Source organism: Mytilus trossulus, chromosome 7, assembly GCF_036588685.1.
Source record: "Mytilus trossulus isolate FHL-02 chromosome 7, PNRI_Mtr1.1.1.hap1, whole genome shotgun sequence".
Taxonomy (NCBI): Eukaryota; Metazoa; Mollusca; class Bivalvia; order Mytilida; family Mytilidae; genus Mytilus; species Mytilus trossulus.
This window is the reverse complement of record NC_086379.1, coordinates 80247535-80273566: the sequence shown is the minus strand read 5'-3', so window position 1 is coordinate 80273566 and position 26032 is coordinate 80247535. Positions and strand designations below refer to the sequence as shown.

At 30.7% G+C, this 26032-nt stretch overlaps 1 protein-coding gene across 2 annotated transcripts in view; it reads left to right on the top strand.

Moving 5' to 3' along the window:
* The first annotated feature begins 211 nt into the window (after window positions 1-211).
* The window catches only part of LOC134725943 (synaptotagmin-15-like), a 112556-nt gene continuing 86735 nt past the window's right edge, over window positions 212-26032 (top strand). The window contains exons 1-2 of one of the 2 annotated variants that reach the window (XM_063590253.1): window positions 212-332; window positions 13683-13804. In XM_063590253.1, coding sequence (XP_063446323.1) covers window positions 13726-13804 — 79 coding nt within the window. In that variant the 5' untranslated portion in view covers window positions 212-332; window positions 13683-13725. Of the gene's footprint in view, window positions 333-1892; window positions 2043-13682; window positions 13805-26032 lie in introns of those variants that run through there. The other variant, XM_063590255.1, reaches the window with a different exon arrangement.

The window sequence follows — 26032 nt, the reverse complement described above, 5'->3', positions numbered from 1 at the left end:
ACTAAATAGATCGATTATTTAACCAATTGACAGAAATCGAAAAATACTTGATTATTCAATAATGCACCAATAAATATTACGGAATGTGAACGATGCTTCAGTGATAGAACTGACCAATCATATAATATTTGTAATAACTATAAGCAATACAGATTGGACTAATTGTCGTTAGTCTGTAATGTATCTAGACAAATGCACACTGATTACAACTGACAAGGACTTTCATTGAAATAAAGTCAATGTGATTTCAGCTTATTGTGTTTAAGGAAAAGTAGGAGTTCTTTAATTCATAAAGCTAAATCTATGATATCGGAATATTTGTCGAGTGGAAGGTAAGGTAAAATTTTAGTGACATACATTATTCAACATTCAAGATGTTGCTGCTTTGATAGTTACATTTAGAAATAAGAAGAGTTGCAGTAGTTATGTGGGACAGCTGAAGTCTAATGCAAAACACCATTAAATGTAAACAATAGAAAAATAACGTTTTAACTTTCAAGTATATATTGTTTAATTCACATAAATCGATTGCAAATTAAACTCTAAATTAATTGCATGTATATTACCGGATTTGTTATAACATAAGCAACGTGATGGGTGCCACATGTGGAGCAGGATTTGCTTACCCTTCCGGAGTTGTAAGTGAGGTTCGTTTTGCTTAGTCTTAATATTTCTATGTTGTGTCTTCTGTACGATTATCTTTTTTAGAAGAAATAAATATCGTATAGGTTCCATAAACAGTTTAGCCAGTGACCAATTTTATGAATAAAACACCAATGTACTCTGGGTCACCTTATGGAATAACGTGCAAGATTAATAATAGTTAGCACAAGTTTTAAATAATGTTAGTTATTTCAGATTGACTAGAAGAATTTGAAAGGTTGTTGAAGCAATTGTTGCAAATTGATAATATCGTAATTGTGAAAACAGTGACATTTACCATAGATCAATCCACGTTTCCGTATGTTTTGTATTCTTTATGCTTTCATTGCTGTATTTCAGCAATATGCATTTTTGGGGAATTTCTAAATTTTACTCTTGCAATCTACGATAAGTTTATCATTCAAGTAAACTGCACCAGATACTGATTTTGAAAATGAGTTCCTCTTTAGTAAGGAGAGAGGCTAAAATATAAATGAAAATCCAAGACCTAATACAAACATTGAAGACTAGCTAATACTAAAAAAGATGCAAAGTAAAGCCTAACCAAAACAGTGAGTCTGCAATATTATAAAGGGAACCTTCCTGAATACAAAATGATTTTGAAATTAAATTGCTTTTAATACCCTGTTGATCTTTTTTCTGATTATCCATATTAAAGTTGCTATGTTTGAACAAACAGGGAAATGATATCAATTGGTAAATTTGCTCTGTTTGCCATTGTGACAGGTGCTTGTACTTTTAAAGTTTGTGTGGTCTGAAGCAACAAGATACTTAAATAATCATAATTAAAGCTAATACACCGAATTTACCTCATCTCCCTTTTGTAGAAAAATTTAAGAGGTTCTAATAAATATATACAAGAGTATATCGTTGAAAATCTTAATTCTATTAATATAGAATTCTTTCAAAACAATGTATAGTTAACATATTATATTTTTTGTTTGGAACTATTATCATTATAATTAATCAAAACTATCCTAGTCGCGGTAATACCATATATTTGTTATAATTGTTCATTTTAACTAACTAGATAGGTTATTTGACCAATTGAGAGAAATCGAAAAATACTTGATACCATTATTCAATAATTCACCAATAACTATAACGGAATGTGGATGATGCTTCATTGATAGAACTGATGAGGCCAGCACAAACGAAGACCAATCATATAATATTTGTAATAACTATAAGCAATACAAATTGGACTAATTGTCGTTAGTCTGTAATGTATCTAGACACATGCACACTGATTATAGCTGACATGGACTTTTATTGATATAAAGTCAATGTGATTTCAACTAATTGTGTTTAAGGAAAAGATGGAATCCTTTAATACACAAAGCTAAATCTATGATATCGGAATATATATCGAGTTGAAGGTAAGGTAAAATTTTAAAGATATTCATTATTCAACATTTGAGATTTTACTGCTTTGAAAATTACATTTCGAAATGAGAATCTTTGAAGAAGTTATGTTGGACAGTAAATGTCTAATGCATAAGCATTTTAATAAAATGTAAGCAACACGAAAATAATGGTTCACTTTCTAGAATGTATGTTATGAAAAAAGCTTAGACTTGAATAAAAATGCATTTTGGATTAATAGATTTAAATGTCTTTTTTTATGAAGAACAATTATCAGCTACGTTCCATAAATAATACAGCCAATGACAAATTTTATGAATAAAACACTAATGCACTCTGGGTCACACTATGTATTAAGGTGCAAAATTACAAATAGTTAACACTACTAAGTTTTAGATAAATTTTAAATGTTTTATTGACTAGAAGACTCTGAATAGTTTTTGAAGCAATGATAACATGAAGATAATATATTATTATATCATGGATTATTTTTATATTACGTGGTAAAATTTTGTGAAAAAAATGCTAAGATTGTTGATTTCAGAAATATTTTAATTGAATAAGACTTGTATATATATAGCTTAAAAAGACCATTCGATATGCATAAAAGAAAAACAGATTTAATGCTTGAAATCTTTATCTGCATTTTTTGTTTGTATGTTCTTTTTTGAATACCTTTACCTTTCTTCTTTATGAAACCATCTTTCGATGCAACACGATTATTATTTTATAATGTTGGTTCATTTGCCGATAGATTCGTATTAGTGATGGCAGTCAATGGTATATCTTTTGATAATTTTGATCCGGGCTTCTCCTCATGTAAAATCAGGTTTCATTTGTTTGTGTGTTAAAAAATGTAAAGTATGATTTTTAATATTTGAGATGATGATTGAGTTTTTCGTGACAACATCTTTCCTTTTCCACACTGTTTTGTTTAATTTTAAACTTCAATACAGATGTGATTTACAAGTTCAAACAACAAATACAAAGAACACACCACGACAAATGTATCAAGCCAATACTCCTTGTACAACAACATAGAAATAAATTCAAGTCATTTGCAGGATACATCTCCAATTAATAAATCTTCAGAACTGTGATGAGCAGCTGAAATAGTCAGTTAATTACAGATATGTAATGTAATATTAATGCCATGTTTTATATATCTTAATAATAAAATCAGTTTGATATGATAACATGAGGTTTAAGAATTTAGTAACAATTGCATTCAATGACGCGAGTGTCAACTGGAGGACAAGCTACTTACGTCAGTTTTACAACTGAAAAAGACTGAGAGTCAATATCTTGATAATGTCCGAAAGTACAGTTAACTATGTAGATCTAAATTAGCCTTTTAAACTATCAACTTACAAAATGTCTCATTGTAATATACAATTCAAACAGACGTCTCTGTAAGCTAGTTTATTTTTCCATGTATTTGATCGTGTTTTTTTTTGCATGTATGATATGTATGTTGTGTCCCTCTACTTGCTGACTTGTTTTTCTTTATTATTATGAGACTGACTTCATACTTAGGAAGAAACATTAGAAGTAAGCTATATCCTTGAACTCTACTTTCCGCTGTAAAGATGATGTTCTTTCACTAAATAATTCAAAATTTGGTTACTATGTTGAATTCATCTATCCCATCGAACTAGAGATAAAGGATACAACAGATACAGTTTAGTCGGCCTCATATCTTGACTTACAACTAAAAATTGACAATGAGGGTCGGTTGAAAACAAAATTTTACGACAAAAAAATGCTGATTTCAGCTTTCCGATTGTGAACTTCCCATTTCTAAGAAGAAAACTTCCAGCAGCACCTGCATACGGTGTATATATCTCCTAATCAATACGATATTCCCGTGCTTGCATTTCCTATCATAATTGTCTTGATAGAGGGCTGCTGCTCACAAGAAAGCAATTAAACCAAGAGTTCCAAATGATGAAGTTGAAATCATCACTTCGTAAATTTTACGGACGCCATCACTAATTGGTTGACCGTCATGGAATTAACGTTTCACAAATGGTATCGGATATGTTCCTTATACACTGGTGGTAAGCGGATGGTCGTAACTTTAAGTTACGACCATGCGGAGATGGGATTTAACTCTAGGGATAAGTTTTTCTTTTCGATTTTCGTGCACTAAAAGGTTCATTTGAACCAAATCGCTTGTCTCGTACATACTATTCGGCAGTCCGGTGATATTAAAACCAAATTTGATGCATTTAAACATTCCAATTTTCGTACAATAGTCATTCAAAAATTCAAGCACGATGGTCGTAACTTTAAATGTGTGATGGTCGTAACTTCAACTATAGTATTTTGGATGATGGTCGTAACCGACACAAGATGGTCGTAACTTTGGAATATGACCGTAACTCGAGTATTTAGACAAACTTTTATAAATGTACTTTAATTGTAAAGGTAATAGACTCAGATGTAATATATGATTTGCTACAAACAATATTATTTGTTACTCTGGTAATGATATGCAGAAATTAAGCTAGAGAATTATTAAACATACACATTTTTGATGGATTTCAAACGCTCATCATTTAGGAGCAACAGTAAAAACTAATCAACTCGCATTAAGCCAAAAAGTATGTTAGGGTTGAGAAGTAATATATTTTTTAGTGTACGTTAAAGCATGAAATTATTAGTGCACGTGTATTCCCTAATATTTGTTTTTAGTGTTTTTTATTTACGACTTTTTTTTATCTGCAATCATGTCGGCAGATGAAATTATTAAACGTACAATTCTGAACAATCATCTTTAAATCATTTATTGCAGTTCGTATAAGTCTTTGAGTCTTTGAGTCTTTGTTTACTCCTTGACTTAAAATTGTTATTGTCTTATAAACTATTGGCCTTCAAATATTCGTCTTTTGGTCGTTCATGAGGAAATAGAATCCACAAAAGCACTTTTGAGCCAGGGTTGAGTTCAATATCGTAGCTGCTACGTAGTGCTACGTAGATTTTGACGATTGAACATGTAGCTATAGACTAGTTGTTACTTAGATATTGGTAGCAGCTACGTAGCCGCTACGATATTGAACTCAACCCAGGATTTTATTACGTGTTGTCGTTATTTTTTATCGATTACATAATGATTATATATTGCTGTATAGCATTGATATTAGTTCTAAGTATTAGTATGCAATGAAAACTGAATCCACGCAATGAACATTGTGTTAACCTCGAAAGTAGGAATATTGTTGATATATATTTTACACTGCTACATGCACTGAATTTAAGAGTAAAATAAAATACTAGTTTGTAGCCAGGCTAAAGCTTGTAGCCAGGATAATATTACAAGGGCTTAGGTCAAACTAAATGTACTGCAACATACAAATCCCGGTATGCAGGTTGAAAATTTTGTGTAAGTTATATGTTTACATTGTATGAATGGCTACAAGCTACTCATGGACTTCGTCATTGGACATTACTGTGCACCTGATTATCAGCTTGATTTCACCAAACAACAATAAGACGTCTAAGCATCCAGGCTAATAATAAAGCGTATGTTCTTTAACTCAGGTACGAATTCGCGGGTATGCTCTAGTCTCGATAACGACCTTCATAACCTATCAATATTTTAAGCTTATTTTGACTCCTTATTAATGCTCTTTCGACTAAATGTATCATTCTTAAATTGAGGTTTAAAAAAATCAACTAGTAGGTACATCCTCAAAAAGTTTGTTTTCAAATAGATGCGAATTCCAAACGGAAAAAAATCAGGATACTGTTATTTCATGTGATGTCCAATTTGTTAAAAATGCCTTTTCTTAAACTCATTTATTTTGTAATTAAAACAATTATTTGATACTTTTTTTTTTTTTTTATTTCTAACTAAGAATTATCATAACCAGAGCTGTGTTTCTTGTTTTAAAATGAATTCTCCACTTTGAGAAATTTACATTGTTAATGAATTTAACCGCTTACATTAATTCAACTATTTGCCTCTTTGTTAATTTTATACATTATTTTTTCAGAATATATGACTGTTCATTTCATTTTGTATTGTTTCGTTCGATTCGTTCAAATTTTCTTCCTTTACAGGTATCCCTCTCTCCATTTAGTTTTTATTATTTGGTGAAAACAACTTAACAAACATAATATGATATATGATATATTCATATAACAAAAGACACGTTTAGAACGCTTGACTGGTTCGGTTCAAGACATTTGAAAAATTTGGATTTTTAAAATCGAACTTTTAATAATGAAAATTCCCCAAAACTAGTATTTGAAAACTTTTAAAATTTGAATTGATAAGTGTTACACGCATTGACATTGCTTTATTTTACATTGTATGTAAAACATGAAAAAAAATCTTCAGAAATACATCATATAAAATACTAGTATGCATATGATAAAAGACACGTTTAAAACTCTTGACTTGCCTTATTCGGTCTTATTTAAAAAAGAGTTACGACCATCACAAATTTACGTTACGACCATCCTCAATATTTTTGTTTTTTTAGTTACGAGCATCATGCTTGAATTTTTTACTGACTATTGTACGAAAATTGGAATGTTTTAATGCATCAAATTTGGTTTTAATATCACCGGACTGCCGAATAATATGTACGATACAAGCGGTTTTGTTCAAATGAACCTTTTAGTGCACGAAAATCGGAAAAGAAAAACTTATCCCTAGAGTTGAATCCCATCTCCAGATGGTCGTAACTTTTAGTTACGACCATCCGCTTACCACCAGTGCTTATAACGTCTCACCTACAATCCCCTTCCCTTTCATAAATGTGACCTACTGAATAAGACTATTTACCGGATTTGTAAACGCAGAAGCAAGACGACGGGTGCAACATGTGGAGCAGGATCTGCTTATCCTTCCGGAGCACCTGAGATCACCTCTAATTTTTGGTGGGGCTCGTGTTGTTTTTATTCTTTAGTTTTCTATGTTGTGTCATGTGTACTATTGTTGGTCTATTTATCTTTTTCATTTTCAGCCATGGCGTTGTCAGTTTATTTTCGATTTACGAGTTTGACTGTCCCTCTGGTATCTTTTGTCCCTCTTTTATGTAAATTTGTTATAAAAAAGTTTTAAAATGTTTCCGTCTATCGGGCGACAATGGCATGTGCTCCTACTTAATTAAACGAGTTTTTAAAAAAGATATTATTTTGGCGAAAGCCAAGTATTATGATGCAAATACCCTCTTCAAACCAAAAAGTACAAAGCTGTAGGGTAGGAGGAGGTATTTTATCTCTTAAGTGATTCTATGAGTGCAGAGAATTTCAATTGCTTTTTTAAACCAAGGTAATCAAAAAGAAGTGAAAGATGCTAAAAGAACATTAAACTCATAATTTGAAAACAAATGACAACGCCATGGCAAAATAATTTACAAATATGATCCTTATGTTATCCTATGAATCTAGATTTAAGAGATCAAAGGAAAACGTACTGTATTACATTTTCTTTGTTAGAAAAATTGAATTTTGTTTTTGTCTGCAGACAACCGGTATTCATGTTTTTTAGTTATTCATAGTATCACAAGCATATAGACATGCTATCACATACGTAAGTGCTCGTTGCGCAACTCTTTCCAACTCATTGATGTAAACAAAACCATTAAAAAGGATGATTACTTTCATCTGAAAATGCTTTTACTTTATTGCATCATAGTAAAAGTCCTTTTATGCATATATTTATTGGAATATTTTGTGATGTCATCTTGATTTATTATTTAAGTAAAAATAACGTTTTATCATGATCACTTTGTTTAATCATGTAAAATGAAACATTATAAAGTCGATGGATATGCTGTATCGTAAACCTACAAGAAAAGCTCAAACAGGTTGTTAAATTTGATTTTATATCCAATTAGTCACTTGTATAAAGTGATGTGAACAAATAGCATATAAAGACTGTAAAATACAGTGATTTTCTTAACAGATAGCCTTGTTAGGGTTAAGAAGAACGCAAATCATATAATTGCTTGTAAAACAACACAAATCAATACATCCTCCCTTTCTACAAAATAATACAAACAAATATTCCTACTGATAAAATAGTTTGATGATTTATGCTTAAAAATAACAATGTATTGCTTTCTAATCTATAGTTTATGTTCGCATTTTGTTCGTTTGAAAACTTAATAAAGATGTAACATCCGAATGGTACGTTTAAAAAGTTGCTATCCAGTTGTTTAGTTCTTACAGTAATGACTGTTTTAAATAAGTAGATTATATTTAAGATCGATATTCTGAATTAGCTGGACATAAATTTGTTTATGGAGCATTTATTAAACACAATAGTATGCAAAATGAAGATAAGCTAAGCACATTAATCTATATGGAATATTAAATTTTGATTTCTTTTTTTCGCTGATTTTTTTTTTTTAAAGTTTAAGTTTGAGATATAAACGAAACCCTTATTTTAAACTCCCAAATGTATGAATGACCTTTAATAAATCAGTTAAAACCTTGTTGGTATAGACAGCGACCAGAAATTCGAAACCAGTCCCTCATTATATATTCAATATCCAGGTTCAATATCAAACAAAACCTGACAATTTTCATATTTGTACACAACAATCCTTCAAAAGTGGATTCAATACTGTACAGTTAGTCAAATAATTTTACTCTTTGACCTTTACAGTGTAGGATAAAAAGCTCAATGGTTTAATGTTTCTCACGATAAAATGATTGAGTACTTTTGATATAATGCGTCAATATTTTCAATAAATGACATTGAACTTAGTTCTAGCAAAGTTATGACAAAGTGGATTTGTTGATATCAATAAACCAAACTTTTCTACCAATGACGCTGTTATAGAATTAAATAATATTTCCTTCACAAAGACAAGCTACCAATAATCAAAAAGAGCAAACAACAAGTTTGTTAGATACTTTTGTTGATTTTTCATTCATTTCCCGAAAATACAGATGGTATTGACAAGGTCATTTTATACGAACTTCGACGTTCATTAAAAGTCATGCGCTTCTAACAAAAAAAACCACTGTTACACTAGGGTTATGGTAAAAAAGCAACGACTTAAATCGATAATACAAAAGATGTCAGTATTAACGACGAGTATTTGACCAATACGACGTGTCTTAGTGTTACCCTTATTTGAACATGGTTTTCCGCACCCATATTTTCGATTAAACATAAAAAAAAAGTTGAAAGATCTAAAAATTGACTGATTGTTACACAAATTACATCGTTAATCTAGGAGAGACATATAATGTCGATGGATGTATACAGTCTCGATCTTTTTCGATTCCCTAATAGTGTTGTCTTGTTTTGTATAATGTGTATGGATTAAAGGGTTTAAGACAATCGTATAAGAACTGCTAGCATTTAAAAGCCCAGCAATTCATCTATTTTTAGAATTAATAATTTTGATTTTTTAAAATTAAACATAATCAGTCTCACCATTAGCAAAAGTATAAAATAAATCATATTAGCACACCATAGAATATTTTTTATATTTGAATTTGATAAACTCAAGAATTATATATATATATAGTATTGGTACCGTAGCAATACGACCGGACGTCATTATAAAATTTTGATTAGTTTGTTCAATTAAGTTACAATATCAAAAGTAATTCGTCTTCAATTAATATGTTTTCTTGTTTCCATAAGATGATCATGCAATCTGTAAGCATATCATTGCCGATCATATATATCATCAATAAACCATTTCAACATGACTACGTACTTGTGAAGATACATCAGCATGGCTCATGAGAGAGATGTAATATATCATTGTTTCTAGCCGAAGTAGTATGTTTGTAAAAAGTACAGATGAACAGGAGTGATAACTTCATTTTAAGCATCGTTGATTATAATCTATTGAAGAAACTTCAACACAGGTTTCGACCACCATTTTCCAAATAAGGAAACGCTGTACCAAGTCAAGATGAAATCAGTTTGTTTGCCATTCGTTCGAAGTGTTTTAGCTTTTGATTATGCCATTTGATTAACAAATTTACCGATTTGAATTTTTCTTTGAATTCGGAATTTTTGTTATTTCTAATGTTTTGTTTCGAATGTTTGAGAAAAAGTACCAGAAAAAGATTGAGTGAAAATTATGATCGATCCATTAAATAAAGGCAACAGTAGTATACCGCTGTTCAAAACCCATAAATCCATGGACAAAAAACAAAATCGGGGTATCAAACTAAAACCGAGGGAAACGAATTAAATATAAGAGGAGAACAACGACATAACACCGAAACGTAACACACACAGAAACGGACCAAGCATCAGACAAAACACCACGAGAATAACAAATATAACATGAAAACCAAATACATGAATTTGGGATAGACAAGTACCGTGCCACGTCTTATCTCAATATCTCAAAAATAAGAGAAAACACAAACGACTCAACGTTAAAATACAACACACACATAAACGAACAATAATATAACAATGGCCATCTTCCTGACTTGGTACAGGACACTTTTAAAGGGGAATAAAAGTGGTGGGTTGAACCTGGTTTTGAGGCATGCCAAACCTCGCACTTTAATGGCAAAGTTAAATATAACATTGAGATGACAACATAATATTACAGGACTACAATACAAATAAATAGGAGAACATATTATACAAAGAAAAACATGATTAATAGATAACAAAAAGCAACACTTGAAAATCATAAATGTGACCATTGTAGACGGCATGATTTTCTGAATTCTGATAAAATATATATTAATAAGTTTCATGCATCTGATGTCTATGCGTTTATAATATTTTGTCAGGATAATTTTTCCCAAAATATTTTGTCATCCGAAACTGTACCGAAAGTCTAAAACTACTATTCACATAAGATACAGAGTTGTCGAGGAAATATAATTTACCGATGTTCAAAATAATGGATGACAAATCAAAGTAACAAACAAAAGCATTAGAAAACGCATGAATACCAAAACAAAGAAGTCCGGTTGCGTTACAGGAAAAGAGTAAACTGTTTTACATGTATCATGCTGGTGGAGGGTTTTCCACAAGTAGTCAAATAGTCAAGTAGTCTGCACTTTTGTGTTTGAATATGGTCATTGTAGGTAAACTGTTTACTAAACTTCTTTTTTTCGAAATATTAAGGATGTTCTACCCGCGGAATAGATTACCTTACTTGTCTTTGTCAAAACTTTTCGAAATTTTTGGTCCTCAATGCTCTTCAACTTTGTATTTCATTGGCCTCTCAACTGTTTAACTCGTCCGTCTTTTAAAGAAGAAACGCTCTTCTAGTGTACAACATTGTAAACCAGCAGGTATCTATTATCTATAAATTGTTCGATTTAGAACAGCAATAATTAGTAATCTAACTGTTACTATTTTCTAACTTTGAATAATTCTTTGATTATTTTGATATTTAATATATCGTCTCTTTTTTTTGTCACAAGTACGAAGAATAAAACATTTTGGGTTTGTGATTGTATACGTGGTATCTTTTTCTTTGTACACGATTCAATTAATGGCAGAGTTAGAAATCGTAGCTAATAGTATTTGCAAACTATTAAGATAAGTTTTGCGATGAATATTCAAATGCTTAACAACGTACTCAAAAAGTTCACATTTTTTTTTTTTTAAGCAACTCTCCGGGTTCGGCAATTTCTCGCCGAGTTGAAGACCCATTGCATTGGTTTCCTCAGGCGGTTTTCTGCTCTTTTGTCGGGTTGTCGTCTCGTTGACACATTTCCTGTTTTCATTCTCACTGTAATCTCTTTATTTTAGAATTACACGTTAAATCATAAAAATTGTTCAGCCAATTTCCTTAGGTAATATAAAGTGAGAATGGAAATACCAAAATGGATATTCAAACACATAAATCGAGGACAAACTGACAGTGAAATGGCAAAAAACAAAAAGATATTAAATAGTCTGCAATCTTTTCATTACAATGCTCGAGTTTGTCAAGTCACTAGTGACATTTTGACTTTGTCGCAGAGTACATACATCAATTGATGTCAATCTAACATGTCTACTGACAATCCGACATTGATACTGAACGCTTGGTGTGACTCTGGTAAAATTTTAAAACAATGAATATGAAATAATCAATAGTTACCTTTTTAAGCAGCAGATGTGGGTTTCATATAATTCCGATGGTTTTCACTTTCGTTTTGGACAATTGTTCACCTGACCTTATGAAAGTTAGCTGTATTCACTATTAAGAGACACTCTAATTATCTTTTTTATGTTTTTGATAAAAGAAATATGTTTGTGTCGATAGGAGTGGTTTTAATTTTTTTAGTTTAATATGGTTATGTTTTAAATCGGAAGTATTAATTGCAATATGCCCACAGATCTTCTGGAAGACACTAGAACTGCGATTTATTCTTTGAGTAGATGTTATAAAACATATAAATATCCTATAATTTGAAAAAGACTGGAGGTCTTTTAAATCTACGCTGTGAAATATGTTTTTATCATGCTACAAGATCGAAAATTTATTGAATCAATTACTGGTTTCGTATCCTTTTATAGAAATTTCAACAAAACTTATAGCTCTTCTGATAACATTTAAAATCTGAGACAGCAAAAGAAGGCGTATAGTTGCTAGACACAGAGAATTTATATAGAGGTGTTAAATATATTATCACTTTCGAGTAAAAAGGTTAAAATGTCAATCTAAACTAAACAATGCGTACCAAGAAGTGGTAAGAAGAAGCACTTACCTGACATTAAAATTAAAATCGGACAATCGATCAAGAGTGTTTCTTAAGTTAAATATCTCTTCTGACCACTACAAATAAAATATCCCACTGAGCGCAATATATTGGGTAAGTTTCGTACTATCGCAAGTAATATTGTTGTAAGTAAGTATAAGTACAAAAATATTTAATTCATAAAAACAAAACTGCTTGTATCGCAGAATTACGCATTTTCTGTAATTCATTGGAATTACAAATTGTAATTTAAATTTCCAACCGTTCAGGGTAACAGCCAGCACTTTTTTTAGTTTAGTAATAATTTTCACAATGAAAGTTTTGTATAAGTTAAACATGTTTTATCTTGAGTTAAATCTGTAACTTATGTTGTTCCTATCAGAATACATATCAAACATGCATAACATCCCGCTAACATGTTTAACCCCGCCACGTTATTCATGTTATTGCCTGTCCCAAGTCAGGAGCCTGTATTTCAGGGGTTGTCGTTTGTTTATGTGTTACATATTTGTATTTCGTTAATTTGTTTACATACATAAGGCCGTTAGTTTTCTCGTTTGAATTGTTTTAACTTTTTGGAATTTTGGATTCTCATTGCTCTTCAATTTTATACTTGTTTGGCTTTATAAATATTTCGATATGAGCGTCACTGATGAGTCTTATGTAGACGAAACGCCCGTATGGCGTACTAAGTTATAATCCCAGTACTTTTGATAACAATTTACATTTTCTTATAGGGGCCTTTAATAGCTGACTATGCGGTATGATATTTGCTCATTGTTGAAGGCCTTACGGTGACCTATAGTTGTTATTGTTTGTGTCATTTTGGTCTTATGTTGACACTTGTCTCATTGACAATCATACCACATCTTATTTTTTTTATATTATAATGAAATACGAATCCGTGCCAGTGCAATATAATGATATATGCTCTATGAATGAGGTGAATATTAGAAGATTATGCCGAAGACAAATCACCAAAAATACATTAAAATTCTGTTTTTCAGAACATCTAAAAAATTGCATTCCAAATAAATACAGAACTGTATAATGGTTAGTGAAAATTACAGAACCTTGGCAAGAAATTACCAGAATGGAAAGAATGTTGACACTTCAGTGAATACACAATGTGAGTACATGTTTTTATTATACCAAATATTTACACTTTCATTTATAAGATAGTAGGAACAGGTATTCCATCCTATTTAGTATTATACTGTTAATTATAATCCTCGGTTTTATTGAGGTAATATTGTTATGATCTTAAGTTTCTCCAGTATATATAAGACTATGATTTGTATTTTAATTCAGCCTTTTCCTTATAGCATGATGCTATCTGCCTCCACCACCACCACCCCTTCCATGGTATCTTCTTACTAGTATAGTTTGTTAATTGTAATTCAATTATGTGCATGCTATTTTGTATATAAAAAAAAGAAAAATCACAAAAATACTGAACCCCTAGGAAAATTCAGAAAGGTAAGTCTCTAATCATATGGCAAAAGCAAAAGCTGAAACACGTTTAAATAATGTAAGACAGTTGTCATATTCCTGACTTGGTACAGGCATGTTCCCAAGTAGAAATCGTGAATTAACCTAGCTAAACCTCTCACTTGTAATTCCATTATATTGAAAACGATTTGTGAACAAAGCGAACAGACATAACAGGTAAAAATGTTTCCAAAAAAAAATAGGGGTACATCTGTCAATATTTTTTTTATTTGTGAAGTTGATATGGAATATTTATCATCAGTACATGTTGATTGTTGTTCCCAAATGTGCCACGTATACTATAACTGCGGGCGTGTTTGTACATGTCAATTACTACACATAAACTAAACTGAAATTATTGGAGAAAAATATGCATACAAAACTAAACAGACGTTTTGATCAGCCATTAGTTTAGAAATATTTTGAAAACTAACCATTAGAGTAAATCACAAGATAATTGATATTATTATGAATTAGAAACAAGATCTTTTGAGGATTCTAGATACACATTTGTTTAATGAAACGTAACAGAACCGATGTAATATACATATGATTTACATAGTAAAACGTAAAACATAGACTACAGGCTAATGTTTTCTATTTTAATTCACAAACCATATGCTGTTTGCCTCCACCCCTCAATTAGATCCATTGATACATATTGATGTATATATTGAAAAACATCAAACATGTATTTTCCATTACCGATGTTTAAATGAAATAGAGTTATTAGATATTGTCCATATAGATGGATTTTTGAAGAGTCTTTGATGGATTTGCTTTTTTACTGCTTTTGATAAACTTTTCTATGACAGTCTAAGATAGACATCTTAACTGCAGTTTACGATGACTACAGTTACAGAAAATGACAAAATTCAGTTTGGCAGAGGGATCCTGCAAAAATAAGGGCGATGTATTATTAAATAGAAAGTTTCATTTAAATTGGTCACTGATTTCAGAGTAACTAAATACGAAGTGTTAGGTAGAAGAAGACGCGTTAATTATGACTAGCAAAGCAATACGACATGTATATATATGTGTCATGAAAGTTTATGTAGAAAAAAACTGAAAAGAGTAAACGAGTGAATTGTTAAACAAAAATCAACGAGCAATATTAGTTGCATATGACATCTCATACATGTACGAGTAGGATAGTAGGATATCTAGAATAAATGTTTTTGTATATTTGTAAATAAAGTGTTCGATTCATTTTGAAAGTTACTTCTAGTTGTCACATTTTTGATAACGTGTTCCTTTAATTTAGGGGAACATATTATTTGGAACGATTTAATATGCATCGCAAATCTTTCTTTTGTTAATGATCCTAGTAACATCAAATAAAAAAACAATGATATGTCAAAAACTAAAACATAACATACATTTGAAAAAAATATTTAAAAAATCAACAGCGGACACTTATACAGTTTATTGGTGCGTTTCGACAAAGGAAAACGCATTGAAAATGGGTTATCAGAAAGATAATATCATCTATCGTGGTGGATTGGTACCATAAGAATACTGAAGACTACAATGATTAGTGAAAACAACACTCTTTCGTTCTAACCATATACATAAAATTGTGATTTTAGAGATTAAAAGCTTGAAAGCTTAAGCTTAAAGTTTAATTATAGTTAACACAATGGTGAGAACATTCTTAAAAAACTTAATCTAAAAAAATGTACAGTGACGCCAGAGAAGTGGGTTAAATGCTCGTAAATCGTGTCAGCCATATAGGTGTAATACCACCAAATCATGGTATGTCACATCCGGTTGTATACGAAAGTAGGTCTAAAAAATATTCCCTTGAATTTGACCGTTGTAGATAATTAATCCTACATTTTATTGCAGTAAAACTATTTCTGTGTCATAAACATATGTCTTGGGTATTTCTAAACACCATTATTTTTTATTTGTGATTTCAATAGAAAATTTTGTAATGTTGCGGTTACATGATGACTAAACCTAAACACATATAGAATAAGGGGAGAAATTTGATTGGTTAACTTCCAATGATGGTTATTTTCTTATATGCAATGAAATGTTATGTGAAAGTTTTTCTATAGAACTGGACATCAGGATAAAACTTTACTCATGCCAAGTATTTCTTTATTTGAAACAAAGATAAATTCTGCACAAATTTTTGAAAAGTGCAAATTTAACAAAGACTAATAGGGGAAAATCAATGGTGGTATTACACCTATACAAGGATTTTTAGCCAAATTGTAACAAATCAAACTGGCGTCTACGTATAGATTATCAAGTTTTTTTTATTTCTTACATATTGATTTTAACCGCAAGCCACAATTTGAACGTTTTCGCGGATCACTGATATTAAACGACCTCTACGTAGAAAAATATTATTATCTATTCATCATTCTATTACTAAGTGTACCTCCTTTCTAAGAAAGGTTAACGACTGAAAAGAGTAAGTTAATAGCATCTCCTAACACATTGGGACTTCACGTGTACCTTCTCTTCAAATATTGTGACGTCACTTATAATGTCTGCTCACGTTTCAAAGACTTGATACGGGTATCACAGATTGACTTAGTAGGGTGATCACGTGCTTTGAAATATATAGTATTATACAATAACGTCATGAACAGTACAGACGAACACGAACCGGTAAATGTCTCACGTAAATAAAACTTCAATACGCAATGATTGAATTTGTTTTATTTGATTAAGTATTGAAGAAAGTGAAGAAATGCAGGAATTAAGGTTCAGGAACCATTTTAATTCCATGTATTATAGTTTCCTGTAAACTTTTGAAAATCGACCAGACGCTAGAATTAATTAAACGTATGTATCAGGGTTTATTTACGGAAGAGTTAATGCTTTTAAAAAATAAATGGCATACGATATAGTTAAAGATTATGGAAGGAATTATTAAACTAATTTGTTCACATTTTAGGAGTTCATATCTTACAATTTTCCATTCTAAACGATAAATGTTGCAGCCCTGAAAATCTGTGTAAAATATTAACTTCTATTTAAGTTAAAATCCTACTTGCGGTTAACAGATCTAAGTAATTCCCAATGGTTATTACGTATGCTTTTTCTGGGGATAATTACATATAGCTATCGAGAAAACCTTGTTCTCTCTCATTAAGCTAAGTAGATATTTTATTTTGTATCGATACATGAACCAATTCTAGATATGTAGAATCTCAAAGAAATGGTCAACAGCTAAAATTCCAATCAGTTCCCGCCATATTGCAATATGACCATAAATGACAGGATCTAATAACGGATAATGTTACGGTCAGCAAGGTTCAGAAACAAGCCATTTTTTACATTAATAGTAGATGGGTTTATGAAAGCGTGGCAATATAGAGGCGTGATTAATCTTTTAAGGAAGTGAGATCAATTTGTTCTCAATGTCATTTGTCAGTATATTTTCAATCTATGAGTTTGACTGTTCCTGTGGTATCTTTCGCCCTTCTTTTTCAAGTTTTTCTTGAAAAGTCCAGTCAATCTAACATAAATTTGACCCTAACCCGAAAGTAATTGCAACAGAAGATTTTAAAGTTTTAATCTTTAGCATTATACCCCAAATATTCACAGAAAAGAGGCCCATAAAAATCTAACTTGAGGAGAAATCACCATTTAAAATTCCTATGGAGAGTTGCATTGAAAAGGGAGACAACTCTTGCAAAAAAGGCAGAAATATCAATAAAAATTTATACAAAATTATAACTTTATCACTCCTATTCATCAGAATGTATTGATTCTTGATTTTTTAGTGGTCTTTAGAGTATAACAAACAACTCGAAAGGTGTTTTCATATATTTTATCAAGCTATAATCTAGATTTCGTAATTCATTAGTTGACCATTTATTGAATTTTTCTTCAAGTCAAGGTAAAGAATTTAAAATTTAATAAAAATAATTAAGCATGTATTCTTCTTTTTGTTGTTTAAAGTTTCTTCAGATAAGAAAGTTGCTGAAAAAAATAAAATATACAGATATAAACTATTCCAAATTTTCACATTATTTTTTCAAAATCGTTACAAAGCTTCAAAGTTGCATTTTTTTTTTTTTAGATATTAGGGAAATAATGCTTTTTACCTATTTCAGTATAATGCAGTATTTTTTAGTGGATTAAGTGTTATCAGCGTGTGCAATACTGTTGTTAAGTAAAAATGATACAGTATGTGTATGCATTCTTTTAAGATTCTATTACATAATATTGTGTACCTAAGAAGACGTTACAAACTTGTTTATTTTGCATTTCATTCCATTTGCATATTTAATCAAATACAATATATTCAAACTTAACATTTTGCAAAAGGAAAGACATGTTTAAGGTCTACAAAATGTATATCATCTATTTAAACTATCATTGTTGTTAAATCACCATTGCGATAAAAAATGGGAAAAATTCTAAATAAGTTGTATTTTTCCTAAACATTAGTGATGATTTTGAAAAGCAATATATTTCTTTTTCCTTTATTTGCTGTTTACAGAAATTCTTATAAGAAAATTACCGTCGAAAACGACAAGTCAAGAAACAATTAAAACGTTTGGTATAGAAAACAAAATTAACGGTTGAACGTTCAGTGCAAATATCTTATCTTAAATTGTTTTTTTCCTGTTAATTCTAGCAGTATTAAAACTAACTCGCACTGTACAGTATGTTTTTAATTCAATACTAGAAGTGAAAACAAACATGTTATATTTACAGTTGTTCACGATTGGAATACAGTAATGTAATAACTCAAACAAAGATATATACTTTATTTCATATAAGTTCTATTTTCGGAAGATTTTAAAAATGGTATAAAACTAAAATTTCTTTCTAAAATGAAAAGTTAATTCCAAAATTAATAATTTCGATAGCAAGTTATATGTGTTTGTGTTCCTATTTTTAAACCAACAAGTTTGAGTGATATTTTAAGCGGTTTTTTTTATATTGTGCGAATTTTGATGATGCAAAATTCTGCAAAAAAATGTAAAAAAAAGCAAACTTATTAACAACACCTGTTTGAATCATATTTTTTACCATTCAAAATTTAATATATATAAATGGAAAATAAATCATTCTTACACAGATAAACGAAGATTAACCTATTTTTTTTATATTTATTTTTTTGCATAAAACCAAACAGACATCAAAAAAATTAAAAAAATCGTCGTTATACAATTGCATGATTTTGCTTGGTATTATGCTTCTATCTTTATCGGGTTATACAACTACCGACTCGATGGTTAATTGGATGACATTCAACTTTCATATACATCATTTAGTCCTGGTATCTATGATGAGTTTATTAGTCTTATATACACATAGCGCTAGCACATCATACTCGCATTCTTTATTGTTTTTGTGTGAACTTTTTGTTTCTTGGATAAAGATATAATATGTTATAAATCATATGTGAGTCAAACCAGAGAACATAAATATGGACTTCCAATTCACATGTAAATGCAGTTGAACCTAATTATAATATAAATATATTGAAAAAAGACATAAAAATGTATCTTTTGGGGACATAATGTCATTAATGTAACAATATTTAAACAGCACATGCATGAAAAGTATGTTTCTCCTAGCAGATAGGAAGAACAAGCTATCCAGAGCTTGTATTGTCTATAAAAAAATTCCTTGATAGATGGTTTCTGCTTACAAACAAGCTTTCGAGTCAAAAGTTCTATTTGGTGAAAATTAAATCATTATTTCGAACATTTTACGGACACCACCATTAGTTGGTTGACAGCTATGGGATATCGGTTTCACTGTTGACGACGAACATGTTCCGTTTGTCGTATTCTCAATACCGTCCTCTTTTCCTCGAAAGTTATCTTCCGAAACTTATCACCAGTTTTGTCTCGGCAAAACCAACATTTGACATTTGAGAGCAGGATGATATTGTCATAATGGAGCCGTGAGATCACTCGGTTTTTTTTTCAGATTCGTGTGTTGCTCAGTGCTTAATTTTCTATATAATGTGTTGCCTCTTTGGCTATATTTTTTTTCTCTTAAAGACAAATTCCTCTATTGTTTATGCGCACATACCAGCGAAACAGTACTATGCCGTCAGCGGTTTATGACGTCGCGGTTTCGGTGTACTGGAAACGTTTGTGAGAGTTATTCCTCTTTGAGCCGATGCAGAGAGTGACAATCGTTTTGAAAGTTTGATTTGCAGAGAAGAAAATGAAATAGTTTTTTTATATAATAAACGTGTTCCTGAATTGTGTATATATACATAAATTATGTGTATATTAAAGTTATATGAAACCTTTAATAAAAAAAGAACATAATGCTTATGTTTTTTTTTAACAAAACGGATTGTTTTCATTATTTAACTTATGTACATATACTTATTTCTGAAGGAAATTCTTTAATTTGTCCACATTTAGAAGAAGTTTACTTTTTTAATTGCTTGCTCGCAGACATATTTAACGTATGCAAAGTTCTACAAGATACAAAAAAATCGGCGCAAATTAAAGTCATGACATCAAGAAATTTACGGTCATGATGGCGATCGTAAATTTTTTTGCATTTGCGCCGATCTGCATTTCATTTGTACAACGCATTGTTTTCCAACCACCGCATGTATGCTTTGTCTGTGATACTGACTGAAAACTAAGTACTATCATTTGTAGATTAATATGCATTTATTATAATTGAAAACAAACAAACAACAAAACAGCAAATAGCGAGAACTGAGTTGTTCCTAATTTGTAAGAACGTCGCCTAAACCGGCTAATGACTTTCGACGTTGTCTCTAGAATTGGCGCAATGCATTCCCGCCAATTCAAATTTTTAACTCCTTTTTAGAAATATCTTTTTTATTTCCGTATTTTGTTCGGATATAAACAACGCATAATCTATTGGATATTCGTCGAGATATTATTGGTCAATTTTTATTAAACTTAATTTGTTTATAGATATTTCGCTACAAAAAAATGCGGGAGAAGTATTATATCAACTTATCGTCATTATTTTCCACTCAGAAAATGGTTATATTAATAAAATAGTTTGAACTAACAACTAGGTTAACAGAAGAGACAAGTTTTAAGGGATACGGACTTTTCAAAAAATATTGCACTGCTATTGACCACAAGTCCCGATTTCCAAATTCCATGAAAAAGATGGCGTTTCAATCGAAAACGAGGTCGGTGACCCCATTTTTTTATTTGCTTATTTTGAAGCTTTTACTTAGTCTAAAGTAAAAATAAAATATAAAGAAGATATTATTGGTAGATCTGGATAGAAGGATTTGTCTTTAAAATTGGGAGTTTGTTTTTGATTAATTAGTTTGATTCTCGAATGTATCTTTCGCCGCTCTTTAAATTATAAACAGGAAGTTTATATCCTGTATGTGCAAACATCATTTTTTTCTTTGTATTTTTAAGGTTGAATTTTTTTTTTTATTGAAGACCAACTCTTTTGAGAATTTTCGGTCCTCAAGCTCTTCAATTTTGTATTTTTTTATTTGTTATTTTTAACATTTCTTGTTCGAGCGTCACTGATGATTCTTCTGTATTTGAAAATACAAAATTTCAATCCTTGTATGCTGAGTGTATTAAAGACAAAAAAAGAAATTATTTGGTGCAATCAATAGACAAACAACTGGGTAATGTAAACACTTTCATCAGATTAAGCATGGGCACAAGTACTAGACAACAATATTAATATAAAATTAAGAAGATAGGGTATTATTGAAAATGAAACTGTTATAATCTTACAACGAAAATTTAAAATACCGGATTCGTGCCGTCTCAATTGGTCTTTCTATTAATGGTAGTATAAATCAAGTCCGCAGAAAATATTGTTGTTTGTTACAGTCTATCATTTTTTTATTGGTCTTATATATCTTACAATAGGATATGGGTTTTACTGTTTATTGATAGACATACGGGACCTTACATCAACGTCATTTTTGTCTCTTGTGGGTGATTGTCCCATTTGCAAATGTACGACATCTTCTCAAATTTAAATATAACTTTAAAATGTTTTCTATTTCTTGCATAGATCCGGCACTTTCAGTAGAACAGACAGACTTAATTTGTTTGATCCATTAACTGTAATTTAACAAGTCCAACAGACGATATAAAATGTTAATATAGAACGCATCAATGGATAACGGAAAATAGCCATAGGCTATATTAACTGATTCAGAGATGGAGAGTTGTCTCATTGGCACTCACACCACATCTTCCTATATCTAAATAGCGTCTGAAATAAATAGTAAGTTGCATAACACGTGGAAATATTTGACACTGCGTTACTGAATCATTTTCACACTGGTTTTGATGAAATACAGTTAAGTATTTTTTTAGAACACGTTTTGTCTTAGATAATTGACGTCAATAATGGTAGGTAGATACAATGTAATCGAGTTCTATATAATACTGTTATTTATCAAATTTAAACAAACATATACGACAAATTTCCCCTGAGTTTATTTTGTTTACATATTTTGATTAAATTCATGCAACAGTCGCTTAATATGCTATACTTAGTTTGAAATTTCACAATATTATCAAGACTTTCTATATTTTGCTGATCTTTTTTGTTTGAGAAATGTGGAAACTTGATGGAAAGCATAATTATTTACTGTTTTATTGTGTTTACTAGGAAAAGAGTACTTTGTTGCAAATAAACCAATATTTTTATAGAAAATCCACAACCTTTAATACAGAGATTTTCGTTATAACATTTGAAACATAGATTACTCACTTGCTTTTCTATGATTTGCTAGTATACATTTTCCACAAAATGTTTTGGAGATTTCAAAAAAACACTTATTTAACCAAAGATTTGAACAAAAATATTTCAACCCATTATTTACAACATGAACATAACTTGATTATCATATTGGGTATTTCTAAACACATTAGAAAATTCCTTTTGTACTCAGAAAATTGTGCGTCGATTTTTTATCGAACTTTCCGCAAAAATAATTTTTACTCTATGGTTGTTAACACGGTATTTAGTTACTTTTCGACAGGTTTTGATTTTCATTATCATGTGTGCATGCATTGCAAATGAAAGCTTTTTCAAAATAGCGTATCTCTTTTTGTTTTATATTTCATACTTCTTGATCAATTTTATTCCAAAGTCGTGTATCGTTTCTTTTGTTGACTAGTATATAACACATAACAGGGATAAAAGGAATTAGCAAATCTATTAGAGAGTAAAAAAGACAAAACCAACCACCAACATCTGACTCGTCCAACCAAATGAACGTTCTGAAAAAGACATACAACACATTGTCCGGAAAGCTTGACTTTGTACATGCATAACATCTAATAGGGTTATAGCTGTTTTATCGTAGCAAATTTAGCAAAAGATGGCCATTGTTATATTATTGTTCGTTTCTGTGTGTTGCATTTTAATGTTGTGTCGTTTGTTTTCTCTTATTTTTGAGATATTAAGATAAGACGTGGCACGGTACTTGTTTATCCCAAATTCGTGTATTTGGTTTAGATGTTATATGTGTTATTCTCGTGGGATTTTGTCTGATGCTTGGTCCGTTTCTGTGTGTGTTGCGTTTCGGTGTTGTGTCATTGTTCTCCTCTTATATTTAATGCGTTTCCCTCGGTTTTAGTTTGTTACCCCGATTTTGTTTTTTTGTCCATGGATTTATGAGTTTGAACAGCGGTATACTACTGTTGCCTTTATTTAAAAATATTCCTTGACAGAGTAGCTTCCAACATTATTGATGAGGTATGATCTAGAACTATATGAGCGATCCAGATGAAATCAAACTTTAAACTTCCTCTGAATGCATTACTGTATCTGAATGGATTGTTGCACTTTGAACAGTGCTTCTGCTATTCTTTGTTTTCCTCTTATAGTTGATGTGTTTCCCTCGGTTTTAGTTTGTAACCTGGATTTGATTTCTCTCAATCGATTGATGACTTTTTAACACCAGTGTACTACTGATGCCTTTATTTAAGATTGTTCGATCATTCATTTAGAAGTGCATTCAAATTCTGAGCACCAAGATGTTTATTCAACAAAGAACACTCGATATTGTAAATGGTCTATCAGTTAGTGTATGTTACCCTGATTTGTCTGCTTAATACCAATTCTCTGTAACCACCAACCAACTTGCGGCACGAATAGTGTCAGATAATCTTGAAACTTGGACTGTTGGTAGCTATCGATAAACTAACAAATATAATCGGTTGATGGGATTTGAACAACGGGTGGCTAATGACTGTTGCAATATTTTATGCCTAACACAAGAGCCACACAAATACATCCCTTATATAATATTATAAATATGCTGAATCTTTCTCTATCGACAGCATTCTAGTACCTACACAATTTGGGTCATTTTTTATTTAAATAAACAGTTTACATTCCTTTGTTGATCTCTAGTTGCAAACTTGTTTTTTTATAAAAATGAAGCAGGGGTCATACAAAACCATTACAAAAAAATGTTGCATTTTGTTGTTGTGGCCATTTTTATACCAATTTTCAAATGTTTGATTTGTATCCAAAAGAAAAAGCTTAGCTTTACTTTCAACAGAACTTGGAACTTATTGAGACTGTCCTTATTGTAATTTTATTTTAATAATATTCAAATTTGTCCAGAATCTTTGAAAACTGTGCTTTCAAGTAAGCTTTTGGTGGCTTTTTTTCTATAATTTTCTCATATGGCTGAAAATTCTGGAGACATTGGTCCGTACCTCTTTGTGAAATGTTAAACTTGTGTTTGAATTTATGTACACATAACATATCGTATATGACTGTACGGAGACTTTACTTGTGATTTTATCTTTTATTGCCCTAAACAAACTTACAGGAGTATGTATGGCGAAAAAAGTAAAACGTATATATCCTAAACGGAACAACCAAATCTGTCTATGGTCACCTTTGCCAGACTAAAATGCATCCTTAGATTTGGTGCATGACGCACTGATATAAGAAACTATTTCCGTTAATATCTGTCCTTTTAGTTATATTGGAACCAAATCAGCAGACACAAACTGTCCCTATTTGGATTTATAAACAATGTTTATCCCTTTTCTCTGTTTAATTTGAAATTTAGACATATGTTGGAGACATGTAGCAGGTGCTTGTAGACAAGCAATTATCTGTTTTTCTGTTTATTTCCCGTGTTTACTGTGGATTTGAGACAATAACCACAGAAATTGATTGTTTATTATACAATATCTTGAGCAATGTCGTCATCACAGTGTGACATCTTTGTTCTAATCTCCGACAATATAATTTTCCCGTTTATTAAGCAATTCAAATTTCCGATTATACATAAGGCTGGGGACATCATTTCAGTATTTTATTGCATTTTCACTTCTTTTTTATCACTCTCATCTGATGATATACGTAAAGATATTCAACATGTCTTAGTAGTATACATTTAGGCTTTATGGTATCCTTGCAAATCAATCAAGTTTATTCACCTTCCCCAAACAAAATCATTTAACACAATTAATAAATAAAAACATCGATAAAATAATAGGAATTTTAAGTCCGATGATGTTTAGCTTATAATTTGGAAAATTTTTCATCAATTTCGATTTGAAGTTTGACTGATTCTTAATTCATTAAAACGACAGTAATTTTGTCGTTCTTCTTCCTTACTCTGTTTAAGTAGTTTACATTTTTTGTATGTGTAGGAGCCCAAAGAATTTCATGAAGTACGTAAATTACGAACATGCAACAGAATACTGTATCAATTGAGATGTACAATGTATAAAATCATACAATGGGGCAGACAGATGGTAAAAAGTGAAATCACAAAAATATTGAACTCAGAGAAAAATCTAATCGGAAAGCCCATAATCACATGGTAAATTTCTGATGATGAGAAATGGGGATTTGACAATTGTAAAAATGAAATCATTATGGTTGTCAAAGTTTCTGGTTTGAAGTCATCCGTCTG